The sequence below is a fragment of the Platalea leucorodia genome (genome assembly GCF_965183815.1).
Source record: "Platalea leucorodia genome assembly, chromosome: 15".
NCBI lineage: Eukaryota > Metazoa > Chordata > Aves > Pelecaniformes > Threskiornithidae > Platalea > Platalea leucorodia.
In genome coordinates, this window is record NC_138837.1 from 11105204 (window position 1) to 11126756 (window position 21553).

At 47.0% G+C, this 21553-nt stretch overlaps 1 protein-coding gene across 1 annotated transcript in view; it reads right to left on the reverse strand.

The window, feature by feature from the left end:
- Positions 1-21243, reverse strand: part of LOC309597710 (discoidin domain-containing receptor 2-like) — a gene marked incomplete at its 5' end in the record, with an annotated part of 33376 nt that extends 12133 nt beyond the window's left edge. Inside the window, 10 exons of the mRNA XM_082327361.1 lie at positions 819-1014; positions 1236-1393; positions 1908-2000; positions 3028-3274; positions 6609-6795; positions 9530-9635; positions 9845-9992; positions 13761-13989; positions 16268-16370; positions 21180-21243. Coding sequence (XP_082183487.1) covers positions 819-1014; positions 1236-1393; positions 1908-2000; positions 3028-3274; positions 6609-6795; positions 9530-9635; positions 9845-9992; positions 13761-13989; positions 16268-16370; positions 21180-21243 — 1531 coding nt within the window. The remainder of the gene's footprint in view (positions 1-818; positions 1015-1235; positions 1394-1907; positions 2001-3027; positions 3275-6608; positions 6796-9529; positions 9636-9844; positions 9993-13760; positions 13990-16267; positions 16371-21179) is intronic.
- Positions 21244-21553: the final 310 nt, after the last annotated feature.

Here is a 21553-nt window from a genome sequence, read left to right on the forward strand (position 1 = left end):
CTGCAACAAGAACTGATCAGGGTCTCCATTTTCGACGTGGTCTGTTAGCATGCTATGCTACCTCTTACAGTTTATTCACACAAATATCATGGCATAACTCTTTATAATTAACTCCCTGTATGGTCAGTGTTACACAGAACTTTTGTTCTGCTTCAAATTCACATCCTGACTCAATCTAAATCAGTCTCCCTGTGTAGTATAGTGCTGGATCTTAGCAACTTGTTGGTGCTTGTGGAACGCAGCGCTGCCCTTCCATTCACTAATCAGCACTGTCATCGCCGAGTACAAAATACCGTTGGAAACGTTCCCTTCTGCGTGCATCCAAAAGCTCCCCAGGGGCTGGAAGCCAGGGCACCACTGACAATTCACTGCTGCATTTCCCTCTGCTTTTTCTAAGGGAATTTCAACATTGCTGCAGGAAAAGGTGCCAAAGGTCTTCTCCACCAGCCAGTCTGGACAGCCCAGGAGTGCTGCAGGTAGCGACTCCCCTGCGAAGGGGCTGATGAGACAAACGATGTGCGATTACTGTGATTGCCAAAAGCAGCTCCTGCAAGATGACCTGGCTAATGTATGAACACAGTCTTCAAAGAGAACAATAAAAGGCCATCACCCTCTAGTGGGGCTGGTGCTCAGTCTGCCAAAGTTACACGCTAAAAAGTTTCGGAGCTCCAGAATATTGTTGTAGGTCCCTGAGTTAGTATGGAATTGCATAGGAGTCAGAGGAGATTACTTAAGACACTGAGAAGTGGCACATTGTAAAATCAGAGAAATAATAAAAGAATAAATGCATAATTTCTGGAGACTGATGATTACATTACCTGAATCCTCTGCACTTTGGGAGAGTTCTGGAAGCTTTTGGAGCAGCGTAGCTGGCTGGTGATATTCCAAATCCAGTGGGAAAGCACGTTCATAGGTGGGATTTGACTGGTGGATCTGGGTTTGGTTGTTGGCAATGGTGTAGCTGTAGAAGGAGAGGCGAACTGTGGCATCCTCCTCCAGGATCCGACGTGGGGCCTGCAAAAGAGAGAGAGGAAAAAAAAAACCACTGCTGAGGTGATGCTCAGTTGTTAAGTAATGCATTGGCTGCAACCGCAGCAGTTCCCAGTAAGATCTTGGACAGGGCTGGCACCCTCCCCTGCTGTGAGGAGGGGAGAATTATTCCACATTATTCTGAGCTCATTAGGGTTAGTGCTTAGTATTGAGCTTGTGTCTGCAGGATAGCCCCATTGTATTACCTTTTCCAACCTTTTTTGAACATATTGCTTCCAAAGGATTATGATTATAATCATCAGGAGCAGCAGAATAATAGCCACAAGGCAGCCCACGAGAATGGAGGTATTGGAGTCATCCGCTTTCTCTCCTATCCAGGTGCTGGTTACAGAAGACGTGGTTTCTGCAATTATAGAGGAATGAAGAAGAAGCTGGAGTTAACAAAGCACAGGTTGTTATCTGTGCTGGCTCACTTCCTACAGTCTGGTACAGAAAAGATCTTAGGCAGCCTCCTGAGCATTAACATTAGCTGTGTTCACATTTTGCTCTTATCAGAAATTCTCATTTTGGAGGCTCGCAGCTAAGAATTGTGCAGAGGACTTCTGCAATCAAAGACTGTTCTTAGCATAGGAACAGATTCCTGCGATGGATCCACGTCACAGCAGACAGTTTTCAGAGTTTCACTGGCTGCACGTATGCCTTCAGCCCACTCGCTCTGAGGCAGCCTCAGCCAGCTGAGGGAAGAAGAAATAGCTGAGGCTCGGAGGATGGTAAGATGCAGCCCTGTGCATGAGGGCAATAAGCAGGCCATACCTGGATCTCCAGGAACGGAGGGAGAGACCACGTTAACTAGGATGCTACTGTGAAATCCCCCGACACTTGAGCCCTTGGCATGGCTAAGTGACAGAAGCCCTTACCCCAGGTCCCCTCAGTAACGTTGCACTCCGTTTCCAGGAGATCCGTTGTGCTTGTGGCTGCCGTAACAAAATTAGGATTCACGCTCTCCATGTCTGTGGAAGGGAAGGAAAGGTGTCAGTCCAACAACCGCCCTGCGGTCAGGGTGAGTGCAATCCCAACCACCACTCCTGCCTTCCCAAGCAGGACCGGGCCGAGCCCCACGCAGCAGGGCATGAACAACATGAGCAGAGATACCTGCTCACTCAGCACTTCCCAGCACACCTACAGAAATGAGCGGCTGCATTGAGCAGCACGTACGTCCTGACCACAGCAAACCGTGAGCGTGTGCAGGATGCTCCCCTGAGCTTGGCCAGACACGGGGGACTGGAGCAAGAGCTTTTTTTTTTTTTTTTCCCCTCCATTTTAGCATGTTCATAAGAATTGCCATCCCAGGCTAGACCAAGAGTCTGCCTAGTGCCACGTGTGACAGAGGGCAGCCAGGAGGGGCTGCTATCAGCAAGATAAGCAGCAAGCTGCAATCAGAGTGCTCCTTCCCCAGGAACGTCCTCTCACTATAGCGAATTAGGGACCTTTGAGTAGGAAGCTATAGCCAGATCATTTCACTGTCAGTGCTGGTGGTTTTCTCCAGGACTCTTGTCCATTCCCTTCTAGAGCCTTTTAAAGCACCTCATGGCACTGACTTCTGCATCATAGTTAAGATTTGAGAAAAAAAATGTCAGCCTCTTATTTTTCATAATCTGCTAACTTGATCATCATCTGTAGATACACTTAAATTATTCATAACAAAATACTTAGTAAAGAGAAGTAAAAATAAACCCCATAAGCAGCAGGCAACTCTCTCAAAAAGAAGAAATGATCTTTTTTTAGTCCAGTTTTTGGTTGCCCTGGTTGTGCTTCTGCACATGTGCATCAGTATCAGCCTGAAAAGAATCCACTGTAGACTGGACCTTTCTGGCCCTGCATTGCCCTTCCAACCCTCTCGGTGCTTCTACTACCTCCTCCTTCCTATCATGTAGCCCCACAGTACCCTACACTCCTGTTAACCCCACGTCCTGCACCTTCACACCATCTCTTTTGCTCTCTGCTTCGCCAGGTCTGCTTGACTGCAGGAATACTCACCTGACTGGAAGGAAATCTCGCTCATCATCATCCAGGTGTCAGCAAAGTAGAAGCGGCAAAGTATGGCTTTACCTACGCGCTGATTGAGGGGGACAGTCACAAACCTAGCGCTGGGGTTTTTGTCATCTAAGACAGTTGCCACTCCAACAGGTTCAGACTCCCAGTCTGCAATCAGGCGTGGTTTGAACAGACACTCCACCTTCTGGAAGATCTTCACCCCCTTGGAAAACATGTTGTTACAATGCACCTAGGAAGAAGAGAACAGATCAATCAGACAAGCGGAAGATTTACTGAAACCTAAATCAAGCCTCAGGGATTTTCTATTCATGAAGATTTTCTATTTCTAATACCTCCCTGTATGAATACTCCTAACCCAGAATGAGTGACTTGCTCCAGTATAGCTTCATCCACTCGTAGCGTGCAATGAGAACATTTGTGCAAAAAGCAATTCTGAAATAGCTCCTAACTTTACATACAAAAGCTACATTAATGGTCAAATTTTGGCAGGGTCTTCAAAAGGCCCATATAAAAATCAATCAAACCCTGTACTAATCTAAAGCCTCATGGACCAATCCTCCTTGAACATATATCCTGAGGGGAAAGAAAAACCACACCTGGGCTCTACCCTCTTTTAGATAGCCTTCAGCAGCTGCAGTTTAAACTAATTCCTTAATTAAAAAAAAAAGGTACAAGCTCAAGAAGGTATTTCCCTGACACAGCAGCTCTTCTGCTGTGGTTGCACCTTGAAGACAACCAGGGGTCTAAGTTTTAAGAAAACCATCACGTAAGCCTGCATCCATCAACCTCTCCTGGTGGCTCATCATCAGGTTGTCCCCGCTGCAGTGGCACCACTGGTTAGGCTGATGACGCCAGAATTTAAACTGCAATCACTATGCTGCCCAGCTAACACCTCACTAAAACAAAGGCATCCTCTCTCATCTCTGAGTTATGGCTCCACAGAGTCCGCTTTCAGACTAAGCCGTTCACAAACGGCTTCCAGGCTGACTTCACACCTCCGTATTTGGGAGGTTTGATTTACGCTCCCAACAGCTGGTAGCAACTTTCTCCCTTCCTGCTCCTGGGCTGCACCCAAACCAGGAGGCTCCAGCATAAAAGGGACATCTCCATCTCCCTGGGTTGCGGCACTGCAGACCCAGCAACACCACACACCTGGCACCCTCCCAGGCCTCCAGCACTTCCAAGGAAGCAGGCTTCGCAAAGAGGGACGAGGCTTGTAAGGATCCTTTACACTGTTCTACTGTCTGTCTTCAATGCAAATCTCACCCTGCGCCTTTTTAATCGAACAAACATGACACTAAGTTCTGCCATGCAGTCCTGAAGATCTGGACCACGGTATCTCGGCACTGTGGCCCGTGACCAGGAACCAGAAGGAATAAGGTGACCCTTAAAGTCTTCAGCATCCCTCAGTCTCCTCCATTTTCACAGCCATGGTGGTCCGACCTTCCCTAGCAACTCTAGAAATTACTTCCTAACGACTGTGGAGTAGTAGCAACTGTGACAACAACAACAGTTTCCAAACTAAGTGCAGCTTTGAACCCTATTAATTGCTTGGCCTCTGCGAGGTCTTGCAGTGAATAGCAGTGAAGCACTAATGAGGACGACAGGCCTGATGAGCAGTAAAAAGACAAAAGCAGTGTATTTGCATATAATTAGGAACAGATGAAGCTTAGACAACGTTATTCAATAAGGAGATATGGTCATCCATACCAAGGCAGGAAAGCCTGATGCCCACAATATACGATTTGTGCCATATTTGGACAGGAGTTGGATATGTTCGCATCTTGGACTGATACAGAGACGCTTTCTATTCCAAACACCACCTACTAATGCCCAATTTTATAATATGCAAGCCTAAGTAATTTGCAATGCAGTTGCAGTATTTGCTAACATTTATTTTTAATACTTTCTTGGATACTGGGGAAGCTCAGAAAACTGGAATAAAGCTAACAGGTATGAAGATACATAAAAGTATTTACAGATCACCTTGCCTGTACAAAATAAATGCAAAGCTGAAACAGGCAACATTCACTAAAGAATGAAGAATAATTTATGCTAATCAATACAGCTTTATAATGAAATACTAAATGAAGTATCTATTTGTACAAGCTTATGTGTTTGGTTGATCAGGATGGCTGTGTTTACCTGACAGATTTTTATAAGGCATTTGATTTACTCATTATAACATCTGACTCCAATTAGCATAGTATGAACTCATGATATTAACTTGACTAAAAACTTTCTACTAGCAAGTCTTACAAATTTTAAGGCACAAATCATTCTTCTGTAGGTGTTTTTGTAGCAGGAATGTATTCCTAGCTCAAGGTTATTTGCTACCTTTTTCAGTGATCTGAAAAAGACAGCAGAATCACTAGCAATAAAATAAATTAAATGCGGGGGGGGGAGCGGAGTCAGAGTTTCCTCAAATAATCTGCACTGAACAGGTTTTCAGGACTGACTCAATTCAGGGTAGTAAACTCAAAAACAAAGTGTCAGCAATGCTTTCTATACTGGACTTTTATCCTGGACACTAATAACTTTGAGCTGACTTTTAGCATGATACCAAAGTCTTAATGAACGCTGACTTCCTATCCATTGGCTACGACAACTAATACGATCATAAGATTCATAAACAAAGAATTGTCCACAAGCAGGAAATTGGTACCATTCTTTTAGGCAGTTTGATGGAAAGCCTGCATCCAGTGCCAGTTTCTGTACCTCCAAGTGCCAGTGTCTTTACCTCCAGAAGAGTACTGTCAAAGAAAGGAAGGATTGGAAGATAGCTACAAAAATGACCCTGGATCTCACAGGGAAGGCATTGAGAAGTTCAGCCAACTCAGTTTACTAAAACAAAGATTAAGAGAGTGGTTTAATCACAGTGTAGAAGCAGGAAAATTTCTGAGAAGGCAGGACTCTTATTTTTGCCAGCGAAAGCAGGCTAAGAGCCAATGGTTGCAAGTTAAAAATAGACAAAATAAAACTAGGGTAAGTAACCACCAAAACAATTTACTTAAGGATGTGGTAGGTTCTCCTTCATTTGAAATCTCTACAAGAAAAGCCACGAATCCTTTTTAAAAAATTCTGCTGTTTACTACAGACTCCAAAAGTTCAGCTCATCCTTTTCCTGTGTGTTTAAGTAATTTCCCACAGCACAAGCACAGACTGAGGCATCCAAAGAAATTTTTGGTCAAAATGGAAGCACAACCACATTCCTTTACCTCAGGGGTCAGGTGGGCCCTAGACAGTAAGCAGCCTACATCCTAAATCCATCTCGGTTGCCAACAGGGGCTGCCTAACCACTGCTTGATGTGTCTGCTTTTTATTCCTTTAAGCCAAATACTGAAAGGAGTGTGTCTGAGGTCTGGGAAGACAAGTGCTCCCCTGCTCCACCTTTCTACCTTGGCAAACTTGGGACATCTCCTGCTAAAATTCTGCCTCTGGTGGGCTCTGCTGTTGGGCACCTTATATCCTCCTGCTTTGGGAAGAGGACCCAAAGGGGTAACGTGGAAGCACCCAGACCCAAAGCCTGCCCCAGGCTGCTGGAGAGGCACAACGCTGATTACCTTCATGGAGGTGAAGTTCCGTGGTCGGTCAAACTGGAATTCCATTTCAACAGAGCCTGTGCTGAAGCTCTCATTCTTCCAGCCAACATAGTCATAGCCTGGCCACACACGGTACTGGTGGCTCTGCGTGAAATCATCCAGTCCTAGCACACCGTCCGTCAGCTGGCCCAGACCGCCGTACAAGTGCCTAGCAAGAAAGAACCAACAGTTAGGCAGAATACCAGCTGGGAGAGCTCAGATGTGAAAGCACATGGGTCCTTCAACTGGTTCCAGGAAAACATTAGTTTGTTTATTCTTAACCCATCCTGGACAAGAACTCATTCCCCATTCTTATGCAACATCACCTTTATTTAGTTCAGGCTGGGCTTTTAAAACCTTTTCCTGCTTGGGCAAGCATACAAGTTTTTGCATTTGTATCAAGCACTGACAGCAAAGCCAAGCTACAAGCAGAGTCTCTTGAGAACGAAAACAGAGACTGCAGAAAATGACACTGTATGCTCTCCAAACAGAGCTTTAATTGCAGCGTTTCACCATGGAGCTGCACGGGAGGCACACTGCTCCATCCTGCCCTGGGGGAACCAGTGGGGAAAGTTTTGCAGGGAGGCACAGAAAAGCAGGAAAGAAAGCAGTGAGAGCACGGGCAGCTCACCCAGCCACAGCCAGTTCTAACTGGGATTATTCCTGGCATCGCTCCTTGTGCAAGAGCGCGTTATCAGCTCTGTTTCCAAGGCTGATCAGACTCTTCACCCAGGACCCTGCCTCATTCCACTTCCTATCCAAGAGCGCAGAGCCCACTATACAGTTTTCCAACACTGTCCCAGAGTAGAAGACGCCCGATGTGGTACATTCCTGACCCACCTGCCTTCTGGGAGCCATCCCTGCCGTGTCCCTTGTCCTACAGCAGGGAAAGTGCAACAGTTCAGCTCTATTAGTGCCCGAACTTGCTCCCTGGACCCGTTTCATTCAGCTGCCTCTAGGCAGTCTCCGTAACCCGGGCTGGGCTGCTGCTGCATACACCGAAGGTCCCCACGTCCATTCCAGCTGAGCCCTCCTGTCGGTAGGATTTGCACAGGTATGCACGCCTTTGCACTCCAAAACAGGACCAGCGGCTGGAAGAGGCAGAGCCCTGCTCCCAGGCCAGTCAGCACGGGACCTAGAGGTCACGCAGTTCGAAAGCCTCCTTGCTGAGCACGCTGGGTCCCGTGCCTGCAGCTGTAGCTCCCTGACCCTCCCCAGCAAACCCAGCTTCCCACGTTAGTGCGGGACAGCCAAGTGCAACACCTACATCTGCAGTGCACATAACCCCCCCCTTTTTTTTTTTTTAATATCCAATCCCTACTATATCAATGCAGCTTGAAAGCATCAGATATCAACATATGAAGACATTGTTACTCGACATCTTGCAACAGCCTACAAGCATGAAGAATGCACTTTCCAACCCCTTACTTTAACCTCCAGTGGGATACACAAATACATTTATAAAAATCACCTCTAAACATAAAAAAATTATAGGCAACAGTAAAAATTTTCAGGAAGTTAATGACAACTGAAACAGGACACATAATAAAAGCACTTTAAGTCAATGGATGACACCAGGTCACTGAAAAGACACTGTCAGATCACTTATTAGGCACGTTCCTGCACAGGCGGGGATGTGCCACCTCAAGAGGATGCCCATGCTCGAATTTTTCTGAGGTTTCAAGCCATTGAAACACACTCAAATCTGCATTTATAGCAAAGAAAGTGGTCGCACTAAATGTCTGAAAGTTCAGGCAGTTATTTAACATTTCAGATACAGACTCGTAATGAGCTCTCCTTCCACGAGCGTCAATCTCTGGTAAACCAGAGACACCTCAAAATGTCGCTAACATGCCACCTAGCTAACTAATCTCACTGATGTGAAAAATTAACAGACCTTGTAATGAGCTGTCAAAATCCAGTTACTTTAGGCTTTTTGACTCCAAATTGGAAAAGCATCATACCCAAGAAATCTTTACAGTGAGTAATCAGCCACCTTCCTCTCATACCACATTGGCAGTGGTGCCTCTGCTGACCTGGAGCTTCTCACAGGGAGTGATGCAGTTTTCCAAGTTGTTTCAAGTCCATCAGAGCTTTGTTTTCAAAAACAATATCTCCAATCTGTCCAGAAGCTCACAGGTATCAAGCGCAGGCCTAGCGTTCAGGTGTTGCGCACTTTCTCGGATGCCCAGTTTACCCTGGAGACCTCCTGCAACAGTTTAAGATGCAGTCTGCTAGAGAATGCATTTCAGATATCAAACTCCAGAAGCAACAAAGGCAATGAAGAGGGGAAGGACCTTCATCTGCTGCTCCAGGGACACTGGGACTGCGCAGGTAGAAGGTCCAGCCAACTCTCCCACTCCAATCTGGGGCAACAGAAGAGTAGTAGCACCTTATGATCTGCAGTAGCAACAGCAGCTTAGGGCTATACCTGAACCAACAAAGGAATCAGTGCAATGAATACGGTCCCAATTAGAGACCACGAGCAACGAGGGCTGTAAGGCAGTCGGACACATCAGGACTGTGTCATCACATCATGTAAAGATGGAAGCTATGAACAAAGACAGCACTTAGCTGTAGAAGGACACACTCTTCTCTTTAAAGAGAAGGAACAACTTCCAATAACAAAAAAATTATTTCTTTCCTGCCAGCCTTTGTCAGCTTGAGGAAATGAATCTGATGCATCCTGAGCCCATGCCCTCCTTTAAAAGGAGCAACTAACAACATGCCATCAAAGGACCTGGAACAATGAAGACACGATGCTTTGGACAACTAGCAGGCTAGCTTGCAGCTCTGGAAGTCTCAAAGAAGTGTTTGGGATACAAGGTACTAGTGACAGGGTAAGTAGGAAAGAAGAGATAATTTGCACAGTGACCGAGAGAGAACAGGACGACTTCTCCCACCTGCGCTCCTGGTAGCCATCATAGGTCGAGTCATTCAGATAAACGATGGGGAAGCCAGGAGCCGCTATTGTCCCTCCTTCAGGGATGCTATAGGATGCCAAACCATCTAAAAAAGAAGGCCATATACCTCAGAAATACAGCAGCAGCAGCCTTCCATCATCTCTGTCCATATGATCCTTTTATTTATGATGTGGACCAACAGAAGCAGTTCCGTGGGCCTGGGATTCCCTCTGCATACGTTGGGACGCAGGTGAGTCCCAGAGAGCGTTGTGTAAGGACTACTTTCCCGTGACAGGCATGGAAATTGCTACTTACCATACCAGACACAGCCATAGAGCTCCACCCTCATACAGACAGTCATTGGCATCTCCGTCACAGGAATCACCCGGATAAAACGTGCAATGATAGGAGGCCGAAGATCTTTCAAGACCACGTCGTAAGTATCGATGTTGCCTTGGATCACCTGGAGAAGAGAGTTCCTTATCAGTAACTTCTCCCTGTTGTGCAGTTAATATGAACAGTGGTGTACTTGTACCCTAGCGTTTGAGACTGGGGAGCTTTCCCATGCAGTGTCTGCAGAGGATTAGCTGCTGCTGCTCCCCCCTCCTACCTGGTACATGGCTTACAGGGTGCTGCCATTTCACCTCCTGTCCACTGCAGACCCACAGCAGGCAGTACTCTGAGGGAGAGGAGAAAGGCAAGCGGGAGATGAATGTACACGTGGACTATATGTTGCAGAGAGCTCCAGTTACTAGTACGTAACCTCTCTTCAAGTGAGTCTCCATGTACACTCTATCAGCAGGTAACTGAGCACTTGCCCTCATCACTAGTTACCTGGTGGAGGGTGCTGATATCCTTTTTCTAAGCCAACAAAATTCCAGAGGTGCTGCAGTGTTTGGGGGATGAAGGTGCAAGCAGCTGCATAGCAGATGCCTTGAACTGAAGCGTTCAGCATTGCCACAGCCACCCCATCCTGCTGAAGCGCAGTCTGATACGGCACGGACTTTCGCCCTCCCCTTCCCCTCAGTTTCAATACGGTTCTGGGAACAGTGGACAAAAGTGCCTAAGAGATTTTTTTGAAAGGATATGGAGCTATGGAAACAGAATAAGAACATTTTTGATATCAGAAGTCCAAATTATAACTGTGAGGGCTCCTGTTCAAAGATGTTATTGGTGAGAAGGATGAATCAGAGACTGAGGTTACTCAAAAGACCACATGGATTGCAACTGTTGATGTACAAGCAATTTAAAAGGTAAGGGATGCCAATGAGGGAGCAGAAAGGTGGCTTCCTCTCCATGGCAGCAGGGAAGATCTCCAGGGAGTAAAAGTGGCTGGAGAGTCCACTGAGAAGTGAAAGACCCTATTGTACCACAAAAGGAAGCCACTCAGAAGACCGTATCTCCTGGAAGAAGAGCCAGTCACATCTGGTGGTCTTCTGGACTGCACCAGGATAGCTGAGAAAGTTTCCTGCACCTGGTTGGACAGCTCTACAAAGGTGCACAGTCCCAGGAGCTGACCAAAGAAAACAGAAGGAAAGCCAAAAAGTAAGCTTGCTTCCTCATCCTCTTCAGCTCCTCGACAGGCTTTTAACTTGCAGCCTCCTAAGATCCCGCTTCCTAGGAGAAACACCCATGACTTCATCCAATGAAGTAGGGACACATAAACAAACCTTGACTTCAGGAACCAAGTGACAGCGATTAACCCTTTCAGCTGTCAGATGGATTAAGACAGGAGACCTGGAAGCCATCTAAGCTGGCTCCACAAGACCTTGTCGACAGGAGATAAAACCTAAGAGAAGACAACATATGGCAGAATACCCCACATCTTCTTACAGGAGTTGAACAGATCCTCTGGAGTTGACCATTTGTTGGGGAATCTTGGGGGTGGCAGATATGTCAAGCCAGAAAGTCCTACATGGACAGAGTAAGAAGAAAAAAACCTTCAGCCATCCCCTTCAGAAAAAGGTACCTTTGCACCAGCTCTGTATTGGAAGATTTTTGCCTGTCCTGTATGGACATCTTCTGAGAAGCAGAAGAGAAGATGCACTTTGCATAGCACCTCCACAAGGTGGGGTTGCTGCTACTGCGCACACTCGGTTTCTCAGGGCCAAAAAAGCCAAAGCGCTCAACTGTGTGTGGAACAAACTCAGCACCAGTTTCCAGTCCTGGCCGCTACTGATGCCAATCAATGTTCCCAACAACATCAGAAATGAAGTGGTGCTGCTGGAAAACAACTGTAGATGGCTGATCCCAGAAGCTGATGAGAGACCAGGACTCAGCAGTGCCGCACCCTGCAACATTAGTGCCAACGGAGAGCACCACCCGCAACTGGTGTCAGAGACAAGGGGACAGCAACCTGACCCTTTGCCTTCACCGAGCAAATCAGACCTGGAGATGACTTCCCTGGTGAAGAGCAACATGTGCTACATATCTGATGATGCAACACCCCGTGAGATCTGAAACTTAACAGCACCATGAAGGATTGGTTTTGGGTTTGGTGGGTTTTATTGGGTTTGTTTGTTTGTTTTCGCCTCTCCTGAAACCATTCATGTGATCTCCTTGGACAGAGACATGCCAAGATGGGCTCACACAGTCACACACTGAAATTTCAGCGACTGGGAATCTATCAACTGCAGGACTGGAAGAGGCCTTCCTAATGCATACAAATAAGTAGATTAGGATCTTGCATCTCTATCTGCACCTTATGCCAAGGCTTGAATGATTTTACATTTTTACCAAATTATTTGACCAGACAGCAGTGCTTTTGAAATATGGATTCACTAATGGATACTGGTGACACATTTTGAAAAAATACGTTTTAGGGAAGGTCATTTTACAGAAGAGCTGAAAGAGCAGGAATTGCACCCCGTTGTGTATGTCATGTCCAGAACAGCAGGAGCAGAGGAGCAGAAGCATCTTCTCTAAGGATACCAGGAAGGAAAAACTTTTTGGTCTCATGTGATGGGGAACAGGTACACACACTGACAGAATATATGTGGACTTCCACATATACAGAATAGAATAGAGGATGGCTCAAATTATAGCATCGTACACAGCTGAATACATGCTCATTACCTTATTATGGCCTAAGAGGGAGATCTTGCAAAAATTAACCCATACTATATCATAACACCTGACACTAACACAGTCCTGAGTGCCCGAGAACACTGCTCTGCACAGGACTGGAGTGGGAGACAAAAAAGGATTTAGCTGCTTGTGGGCGTGTAACCAATTGAATTCTGATATAACTCAAGATGCGGACAGACTTCACCTAAGAAAGTACCAACGAAGAACAGCTAGCCCCGTGGAGTTTAAAATTCCCCTCCCATCCTGCAAACACAGTGTTTGTAGCACACACCAAAACGTGAGGGATGGCCAAGATAATGGTAACAGCCAAACAGGAGATCAAAGGACTGAGTGAGCAAATAACTCGTCAACAAGCTAGAAGCTATTACCTAACACTGCAGTACAGACCCCACTGTGACTTCCAAAGCACCCCCAGTGCTAGAAAACATCACCACACCCAGTACCTTTTCTAGTCTGGCTTAGGTCTTCAGACTCCACAAGCCAGCCTGAGGCAGGGTGATCAGGTCAGACGAGCTGCAGATGAGAGAAGGGGATTCCTTCCCAGGGGAAGTTTAATGAAGTCTTATGAACACGACCAGAGCACAGCCAGTGCTGAGCTGTGTGCTCAAGTCTGGAGACAGCAGGAGACAACTGTGGTGAGCAGGGAAGCCTCTCTAAGTGTGTGTGCTCAGCAGATTTCCTACCCTCTAAACTCCTTCCTCCTCATTGCTACCTACATGAAACACTGCTATCAGACATCCAGAAACTCATCTCCATTCCCTGCCACCCCCTCCCTTTTTTTTTTTTTTTTTTTTTTTTTTAAATCACAAAGCAGGCATCTGCTTTGCAGCTTCCAATTTAGAAGCAAGCACCTGGCTGGTAGAGGGACATTCACACCATGTTTTGAACATGGACAGAAAGGTAATGAAGAGCCACAGTTTTCAGTCATGGCAATGGCTGGGACTTGGGGGATCAGGTCCGGGGAATAACAGTCCAGCATCACAGCAAACACAGGACTAAGGCAGAGGACACCGAATGCCTGACAGAGAAGAGTCAGGATAAAGTATGATACACTAGGCAGTATGTAGAGGACGTGCCTTCTGCAGTCTAGTTCTCTACGACTTGACTTCCACGTGCTCCACAATTCAGTTCCTGCTACACTCACCTTCCTGCCCTGACGATCTTTCCAGGAGATCCAGCGCTCCCCGTTGCGGCTATAGTCAATTCGGTAAGCACGGGCAAATTCTTTGCCTGTGGCACGGGCATGCCGTCCCTGAGTCCCAATCAAGGTGATGAAAAAGAGCTTGTGCAGGTCAATTTGAAGGAACTGTACATCTTCTGGTTGCAACAAGCCAGCCGGGCACCAGGCTCCATCCCCCTCTTCCCTTTGTAACCTGAGGGGAAAACCACACGCATTAAAAATATGTCACTTCCAAGGATCTGGCCTTCCCAGTAACTGAGGAAACACCTTGAAACTTTGAGGATTCAGAGAAAGAAACCAAATCAGCAAGTGAGACCTGAGAGCTGGCTACGAAATACCTCTCCCCTTTGGGGTGATGGTCAATTGAGACTTACCAGAGTCCTGTAGCCAGTTTGCCCTGTTCAGAACAACTCCCTCAGTTTCAGGGAGTTACTTTTAACAGTTTCATTAACTGTTAGAAGTAATTTCTTTCCCAGACACATACCTTCATGTTGATCAGAAACAACTATGCTGCTACTCGGTATGTAATTGCATACTGCATGCTTTTTAGCACCTTGCTGGTAAAGTACATACTCACTTCTCCTAAACCCCATACAGTAAGGCCCAAACCTCTGCTTGACCACCTCCTACAGCTCTAACAAGCACAAAGAGGAGCTATCTTAAAAATACATTTTAGAAAGAAAAGCTCAGCCCATCTACAAATTATTCTGGGTCATCTCAACACATCGTTCACCTTTCCTTCATTCAGCAGAGTTGCTTGTGCAGGACACTGCTAGGTGTATGATGTGAAGATCTCTGCTTCAAAGTTGAGCGTTGTGGAACCAGCTGCAAAGATTAAAGCTTTTATCCTCGGAGATCTCGGGCCAAGCAGAGTGCTGTAGCAATCAGCAGGTGGAGCCACTGAAGGGAACGCAGCCTTACCTAGGCTTCTGTAGGCTCAGCTGTGCAAGCCACAAGGTGGTGAGAGTTTTAAATGTGAAAAATGCATCCAGACGCAAAGAGACCACATGGGCTTTTTAGCAACAGGGATTTCTTAGCAAACAGCAAGCCCCTGAAGTGCCCTTGTCTTTCGGACAGCTATCCCATCTCTAATTGATGGGATCGGCGAGTGCCAACCCCCGTGCCTCAAGGAAGGCAGAACCCAGAAGGAGACGCTGAAGGTCAAGGCACAGGCTAGAGAAAATTTTTGTCTCAAGTTGGTCAGCTGTTTGTGCAAGACTTTCTTACAGTGAAGTGGCAAGTAAAAGAAGTTATAAGAAAGGCAGGAAGGGTGACTGTGAAATGACAGGGACGGACATCTGCATGGGACAACTATGACCTCTAACAAAATGAGGTCAGCTAGAGGGTGCCTTCATGTCTTCACCCTGTGGACATCCAGCTGCCCTGGCAAAGAGATGACGGTAACAGATGGTAAGTGATGCCTGAAGTATGTGCAGAACTGGAGATAAGCCATACCTCAGAGAACAAAATAAGTCTCCCAGCTTTCAGACCCACAGGCTTGTTCAAATTCCATTAAAAACACACGACCCTTAGCATCTTTGCTCTACCACAGACTAAGAAAAATAAATAATCAAGCACTAGGAGAATTTTATGATTTTGGACTCCCCAAATTCATCATAAAAATATAAGTATGATAGTTAACCTGAGATTCATATCTGACTTGCACCAAAACTGTAGAAATGTAGAAAAAATTCTAAGAAAACTTACATTTGTAAGTATTTTGCAAATCATCAGTTAATAGCTTCAAGAGAAATGAAATGACAAAAGAAATGAAAAGTCAAGCTTATGAGAAAGACTGTAGTACTGCTTGACATCGAAAAAAAATCCTTTAGCTGCTTTTTAACAGTTCCTTAACTTTGTAGTTTCCAGGTTTTTGAGTCAAAGTGGACACAGCCCATTTCCTCAATATGATGCTGTTGAAAAGTTCATCCTTGTAAATGATTTCCTATGATTTAGTTTAAAGCACTCTACAAGAATCCCGGGAGCACTGTCCCTAGCTGACCTGTAAGTCATAAGCCCATTAGAGATTTATTCACACAACTATAGGAAGACCAAGGTCAGAAGCAATCTCTGGAAGTCTCTCGTCCAAACTCCTGCTCACAGCAGGGCTAACTCCAAGGTTACAGCGTGTTGTTCAAGGACTCGTACAGCCACGTCCTGAAAATCTCCAAACACTGAGACATCACTATGTCTCTGGGTACCTGTCTGAGACCTCTACACTTCATTCTCATGGGGGAGGATTTTTTTTTTTTCTTAATATTGATTCAGAATTCGCTGTGTTACAGCTTGTGACCATGACCACTGCCTCTTGGTCTTTCACAATGCACTAATTAGATTTAATATGGAAGCAGGGAACAAGCTAAGAAAACTTAAGGTTGCTTTAAGGGTGAGGGAACTTCTTCCTCAGTCACATACTAGATATCTAGGAGAAAAAAAGGATTACATTTTTTTTTTGCCAGAGATTAACCTACCGTGCATACTGGGGTCCTGTGGAATCATACCACTGGCTGGAAGCAGTGATGTCTTCATCCCGTATTGTCCCTTCGTGCATACCCAAAGGGTAACGGCATATAGCTGAAAATGGGAAAAAACAAGCAAAAAATCAGTACCGATTCCTTCTAAATCACCAGACAAGTTTAATTAAAAGGCTATCAATGCCTAGGGAATAAACATGGTAATGATAAAATAGAGAATGCAAATAAAGAGGATGAAATAATTACCATAAACTATGTAATGAAATACACTCAGAGTTAGTATTATTCAGCAGAGTCCTGGCAAGGCAAAAAACTTTACAAAGAAACATTTTAAGAACATGAAAGCCAAAACCATACTAGCGTTAGTGGCTGCAGGGACCTATTTTGCAATGAAAAATTATTTATCAATAATGATGTGACATAAAAAGGAAGAATTTGTTAAAGATTTTTCTTCTAATTCTGGAATAAACTGGATGCTTGATTTACATTCAAATAAGAACAATTATTATTTTCACCAGTCCAGTAACGAGAAGTTAAACAGCTTCTATTACAGATGACTAGACTAGCTTATGGAAACATCTGCTCCGTCGTGTCACTGCAGGTTAGAGCTTACGTCTGAGCCCAAGCCCCTGACCATCCGCGCTGCCCCATCCCGGTCTGTTCCCTGCCTCTAGCCTCAAGCGGAGCAAGCACTTCTCTCCAGGCATGAGAAGACTCTCAAACTTGGTGCCTCCAGGGAGTACAGACACAACTGGCTCAAGCCATGGAGCTCTACAAGCTCAATACAGCTCGATACACCCAAGACAGTGCAGATGTAGCTTACAAATTCAAGCTGGCAAAGCTCTCTCCCCTGACACAAGTTTTTAAACATGTCTTGGAATATTAGAGATGTTTCAGAAAACTCAGAGTCTTAATGTATTCATTAAGGCTCAGTATTCAAAACAGGCAAGCAAGATATTTTTGTCAGACTGACATCAACAGCAGATTAAAGTTACATGGGATTAAATCATGACCCAACTAAAGGACAAAAACAGTCATAGAATCACGGAATCGTTAAGGTTGGAAAAGACCCTTAAGATCATCGAGTCCAACCGTTAACCCAGCACTGCCAAGGCCACCACTAAACCATGTCCCTCAGCACCACATCTCCCCGGCTTTTAAATCCCCCCAGGGATGGGGACTCAGCCCCTGCCCTGGGCAGCCTGGGCCAGGCCCTGACAGCCCTTGGGGGGAAGAAATTGTTCCTAATACCCAACCCAAACCTGCCCTGGCGCAGCTTGAGGCCGTTCCCTCTCGTCCCATCGCTTGTTCCTGGGGAGCAGAGACCGACCCCCCCGGCTCCAGCCTCCTTTCAGGCCGTTGCAGAGAGCGATGAGGGCTCCCCTCAGCCTCCTCTTCTCCAGGCTGAGCCCCCCCAGCTCCCCCAGCCGCTCCTCCCCAGCCTTGTGCTCCAGCCCCTGCCCCAGCCTCGCTGCCCGTCTCTGGCCACGCTCCAGCACCTCAATGGCAAGTCCCAGAAAAAAAGGAAACGGACGTTCCTAGAGCTCTTTGGTCTTTGTCCTCTGAGCAGCCCCATCACAACAGCCCCAGCTCCCCCCGTCCGCAGCGACGCAGGCGAGGGCCAGCACACGCTCCGTCGCTCCAGAGCGGCATGCACGGCGGCTGGCACCCCCCGCTGCGCTGCCTGCTGCCCCGTCAGCGGTTCTGCCTGCCCTTCCCTCAGCACGGGCACTGCCTCGGGCGTCCCCCTCTTTCTGTACCTCAGGACTGCCACCCTTGTACCAAACCTGGGTAAAGCTGTAAACCAGGTTCAGAAGCTACAAGAAGAGACAGAGGCACAAAACCCACCTTGCTGTTACCACCATACAGAATAAACAACCGCAGGCCGAATAACGACCTGACAGATTTCAGTGCAGAAATGTTTGCAAACAGAGGTTGTTTCAATAGGGTTTGGCTTCAGCTGTTGTCAGACACAGCATCAATGAATGGGTAATGTTCTATATATTCCTAAATAATCTTGTAAAGGAGATGGGTGGCGAGGTGACAATGTTTGCTGATGATACCAGACTATTTAATATAGAAAAGAGCAAATTACGGGAACGCATACAAAACAAACCAGAAAACACCATTACGCCACTGTCTGTATTCATGGTCAGATGCCAGTCAGATATGGAATAGAGTTCTTCCTCCATCCTTCTCCCATCAAAAGGCAGAGAAGGCAACACAGGTGATGCAAAAGGAAAGATCAGCAGCCCCATCATTACAAAAGAGATTGCTGCAGTAAAGCATGACAAAGATCATTTATATCTTGAACAATTACTCATTGTCTCTCAAAATACCAGAACCAGGAGGCATCAAAAGATCAGGTGGCTGAGTTCAAAAACAACATATGCATCCGTAATCTATTAAACACTCCGAATGCCAAAGGTTCCCATGCGTTCAAAAATCAGCTGGACAAACTCACAGCTACCACAGGCAAATACACAAGCTCAGAAAGCTCCGCAGCAGCAGACTGCAGTGAGCCGAGAGCATACCTGGGGTAAAGCACTGCTGTGTGCTTGCCCAGCTCTTCCAGAACCAGCAGGGATGGGGCCCTGCTGGAGGCAGGACACCCAGCCGGATGGGCCTCTGGTCTCACCCAGAGCATTCACTCACGTGTCCGAGGTTTCTTAAGAGGCCTGTTTACAGAAGAACTCACCAGGAGGCAGCTGGTGTCTGCCGGGGATCAGGCGTGATGGTTGTGGGTGCTGAAAGCCAACCGAGGGCTCTAACCCTGCTCTGATACCGAAAAGTAAGTTTAGTAAACCAAACTAGCCTCGCCTGTCTTCACTCTTGCCTGTTCCACCACAGACCAGTACAATCTGATCTACCGCTGGAAAGCTAGTATGTTGCTGAACTATGGGTAAATATCTGAAGATTTTCCAGAAGGGTTGAGTCGTCATCTGAAAACAGAAAGCGTTTTTGTGTTTCTGCAGTGGGAGTCCTGTCTGGTCACACCTTATTTATTTAAAGGTCAAGTGCACACTCTACAGCAATGCCAGACCGAGCGCTAGCTAGTTGTGAAGGACTGGGGGACCGGGACTTACTGCAATCCTGAACAAAACTCATTCGTTCACAAACCCAGGGCTGGCAGATGGAAGTCAGAGTAGCCCTGGCATTGAGAGATGCGCTCTGTGGGTGGCTGTGCCTCTCACCAAAACAAGCAGCATGAGGCTCTCACCAAAATGCACATCCTCTTGAGCAAAACCATCCCTGGGTTCTGTTTAGGTGCCACCAGGACTCCTGCTCAGACATCCCTGACTCTTTACTACGCACCCAGGGACACACTCACCTGCCATGCAGGCAGGATACATGGAGGCTCAGAAAAACATCACAGCTCACCTCTGTTAATGAGGCCAAACAACTGATGCTGGGCCAAGGGACTGCACAGGATCCTTCCTACACAGGTCTGAAATCATCCACAAAGCAGCCCCTTTGGTTTAGAAGGCAATGCAGGAGGCGCTCCAGACCACTCCTGGAGCAGATCGGGAAGTCAAGATAATCAGTGGAGCCTGTGGGCATCACAGCTGAGGAGCACCAGCACCTACGGGTGCGCTAGAGTCTGGGTGGGAACCACAGGGCACGGCCCCTTGGGACAGAGAGGCAGCTGAGCAGCTGTGGGAGCTGAGAACGCAAAGCTGCTTGAAGAACTCAAAGGCAGAATCGAGAAGTGCGAGCAAAGCTACATGATTATTTCTTGCTGGAAAAGATGACTGCAGGAGGGTGGGACCACAGCCCTGTGCTCAGAGCCCACCCCACCTCCCGGGATCCTGTGGCGGGGGAAGCTATTCCTGCACCTTGGGGTGTGCTAACTTCTGCACTTACCACCACCAAAAGAGATCTGCGTGTGACTGACCCTCTAGCTGCCATCTTCCCTCTTCTTCCACTAGTTTTAACCAACAGAACCAGACGGCAGTTCAAAGCTGGACACGTCGGGGGGCGTACAGTGGCGGGCACTGTAACGGGGAGCAGAGGAGTGCCTGCTGAGCTCCCCCACAGGCTTCGCTTCACTTCTGGCTGGTTGCAGCACAACCTTAAACCTCTGCAGAGGTCTACAGGCCAGAGCAGGGCCAGAGCCAGACACAGTCAAAGGGCTCCAACAAACAGAGCCAGAGCCAGCAGAGCAAACGAAGGCCCTCAGGGTAGCACTGCTGCCTCACCACACCTTCGGCCAAGCTGAAAAAGGATTAGACTCATTTATTTCACAGACTGTCTACAGCTCAAATCACCTCATTATAGGGACTTTTGCGACGTATTGCAGACCATTATCTTACTCATCTCCATCATGATTATAACTTGCCAAATGCTGTAGGATAAGAGGTCATGCCCTCCACAGGGACTCATAGGCTCGTATCCCTGCCTCCACCCTAGCTTTGTGCCAGGTAGGGTTTTCTACCTTTCCTTCCACACTGCTCTCTCCAGAACCTCTTTTGCTGGCTGGAGAGCTGTAGCTTATGCTTTTTGCTAACTGGTAATTTACTTTCCACAGTGAGAACAGTATCTCTGAGCCAGGCTAGAGCCAGGTTTGTTCTGCAGGCCACATGGTCAAATTGACGAAGAGATAATCAGAGCTCAAAACAGGCCTGCTGAGAGCACAGACCCTCTGCCCTGGGTGGGCAGAGAAAGGAGTATATCCATGGGCCTGAGCCCTCCTGCGACTGTCAGGAGAGGTGCTTCACTCCAGTACAGCTGTCAAGTAAGACTGGCCAACTCAGTCCAGACGAGGACATTCAGGGTCTATGTTAGTGATTACGTTTCCGTGCATTCGTTATGTTTATATGCATTCACCATGAGAGGGCAAAGACAGGCTGGGAATGAACGTATGAAAGGTGGGAGATTAGAGTCCTCTCCCAGCCTGGCAGCTCCCTACCAGGGTTGACTTCGGTGCCAGATGGCTCAGGCAGTGAGGCCAACAGCAGCATGCAGAAGATCATGGTAGCAATCGCAGGCGCTGTGCAGGGTCAGATGGGCGCGAGTCCTTCAAAGACAGCAGCTGCCATCTACATTTCTGAAAGACAAAGCAAAGAGAGAAGATGAGAGTCCTCCGAAGACAGGACTCCTCTGTGCTGCAGACTTGCTATATTGTCATTGCCTCGTGATGGGTTGGGCAATCTTCCATGCCTTCAAGAGGGTCTTGACCTCAGCCCTACTCTGACCCATCACCTGATCAGAGGCTTAGTGAAGAACTAATGATCGCCTGACTACCTATACCATCTCTAAAGCTATTAATGTAATTCAGCTTTT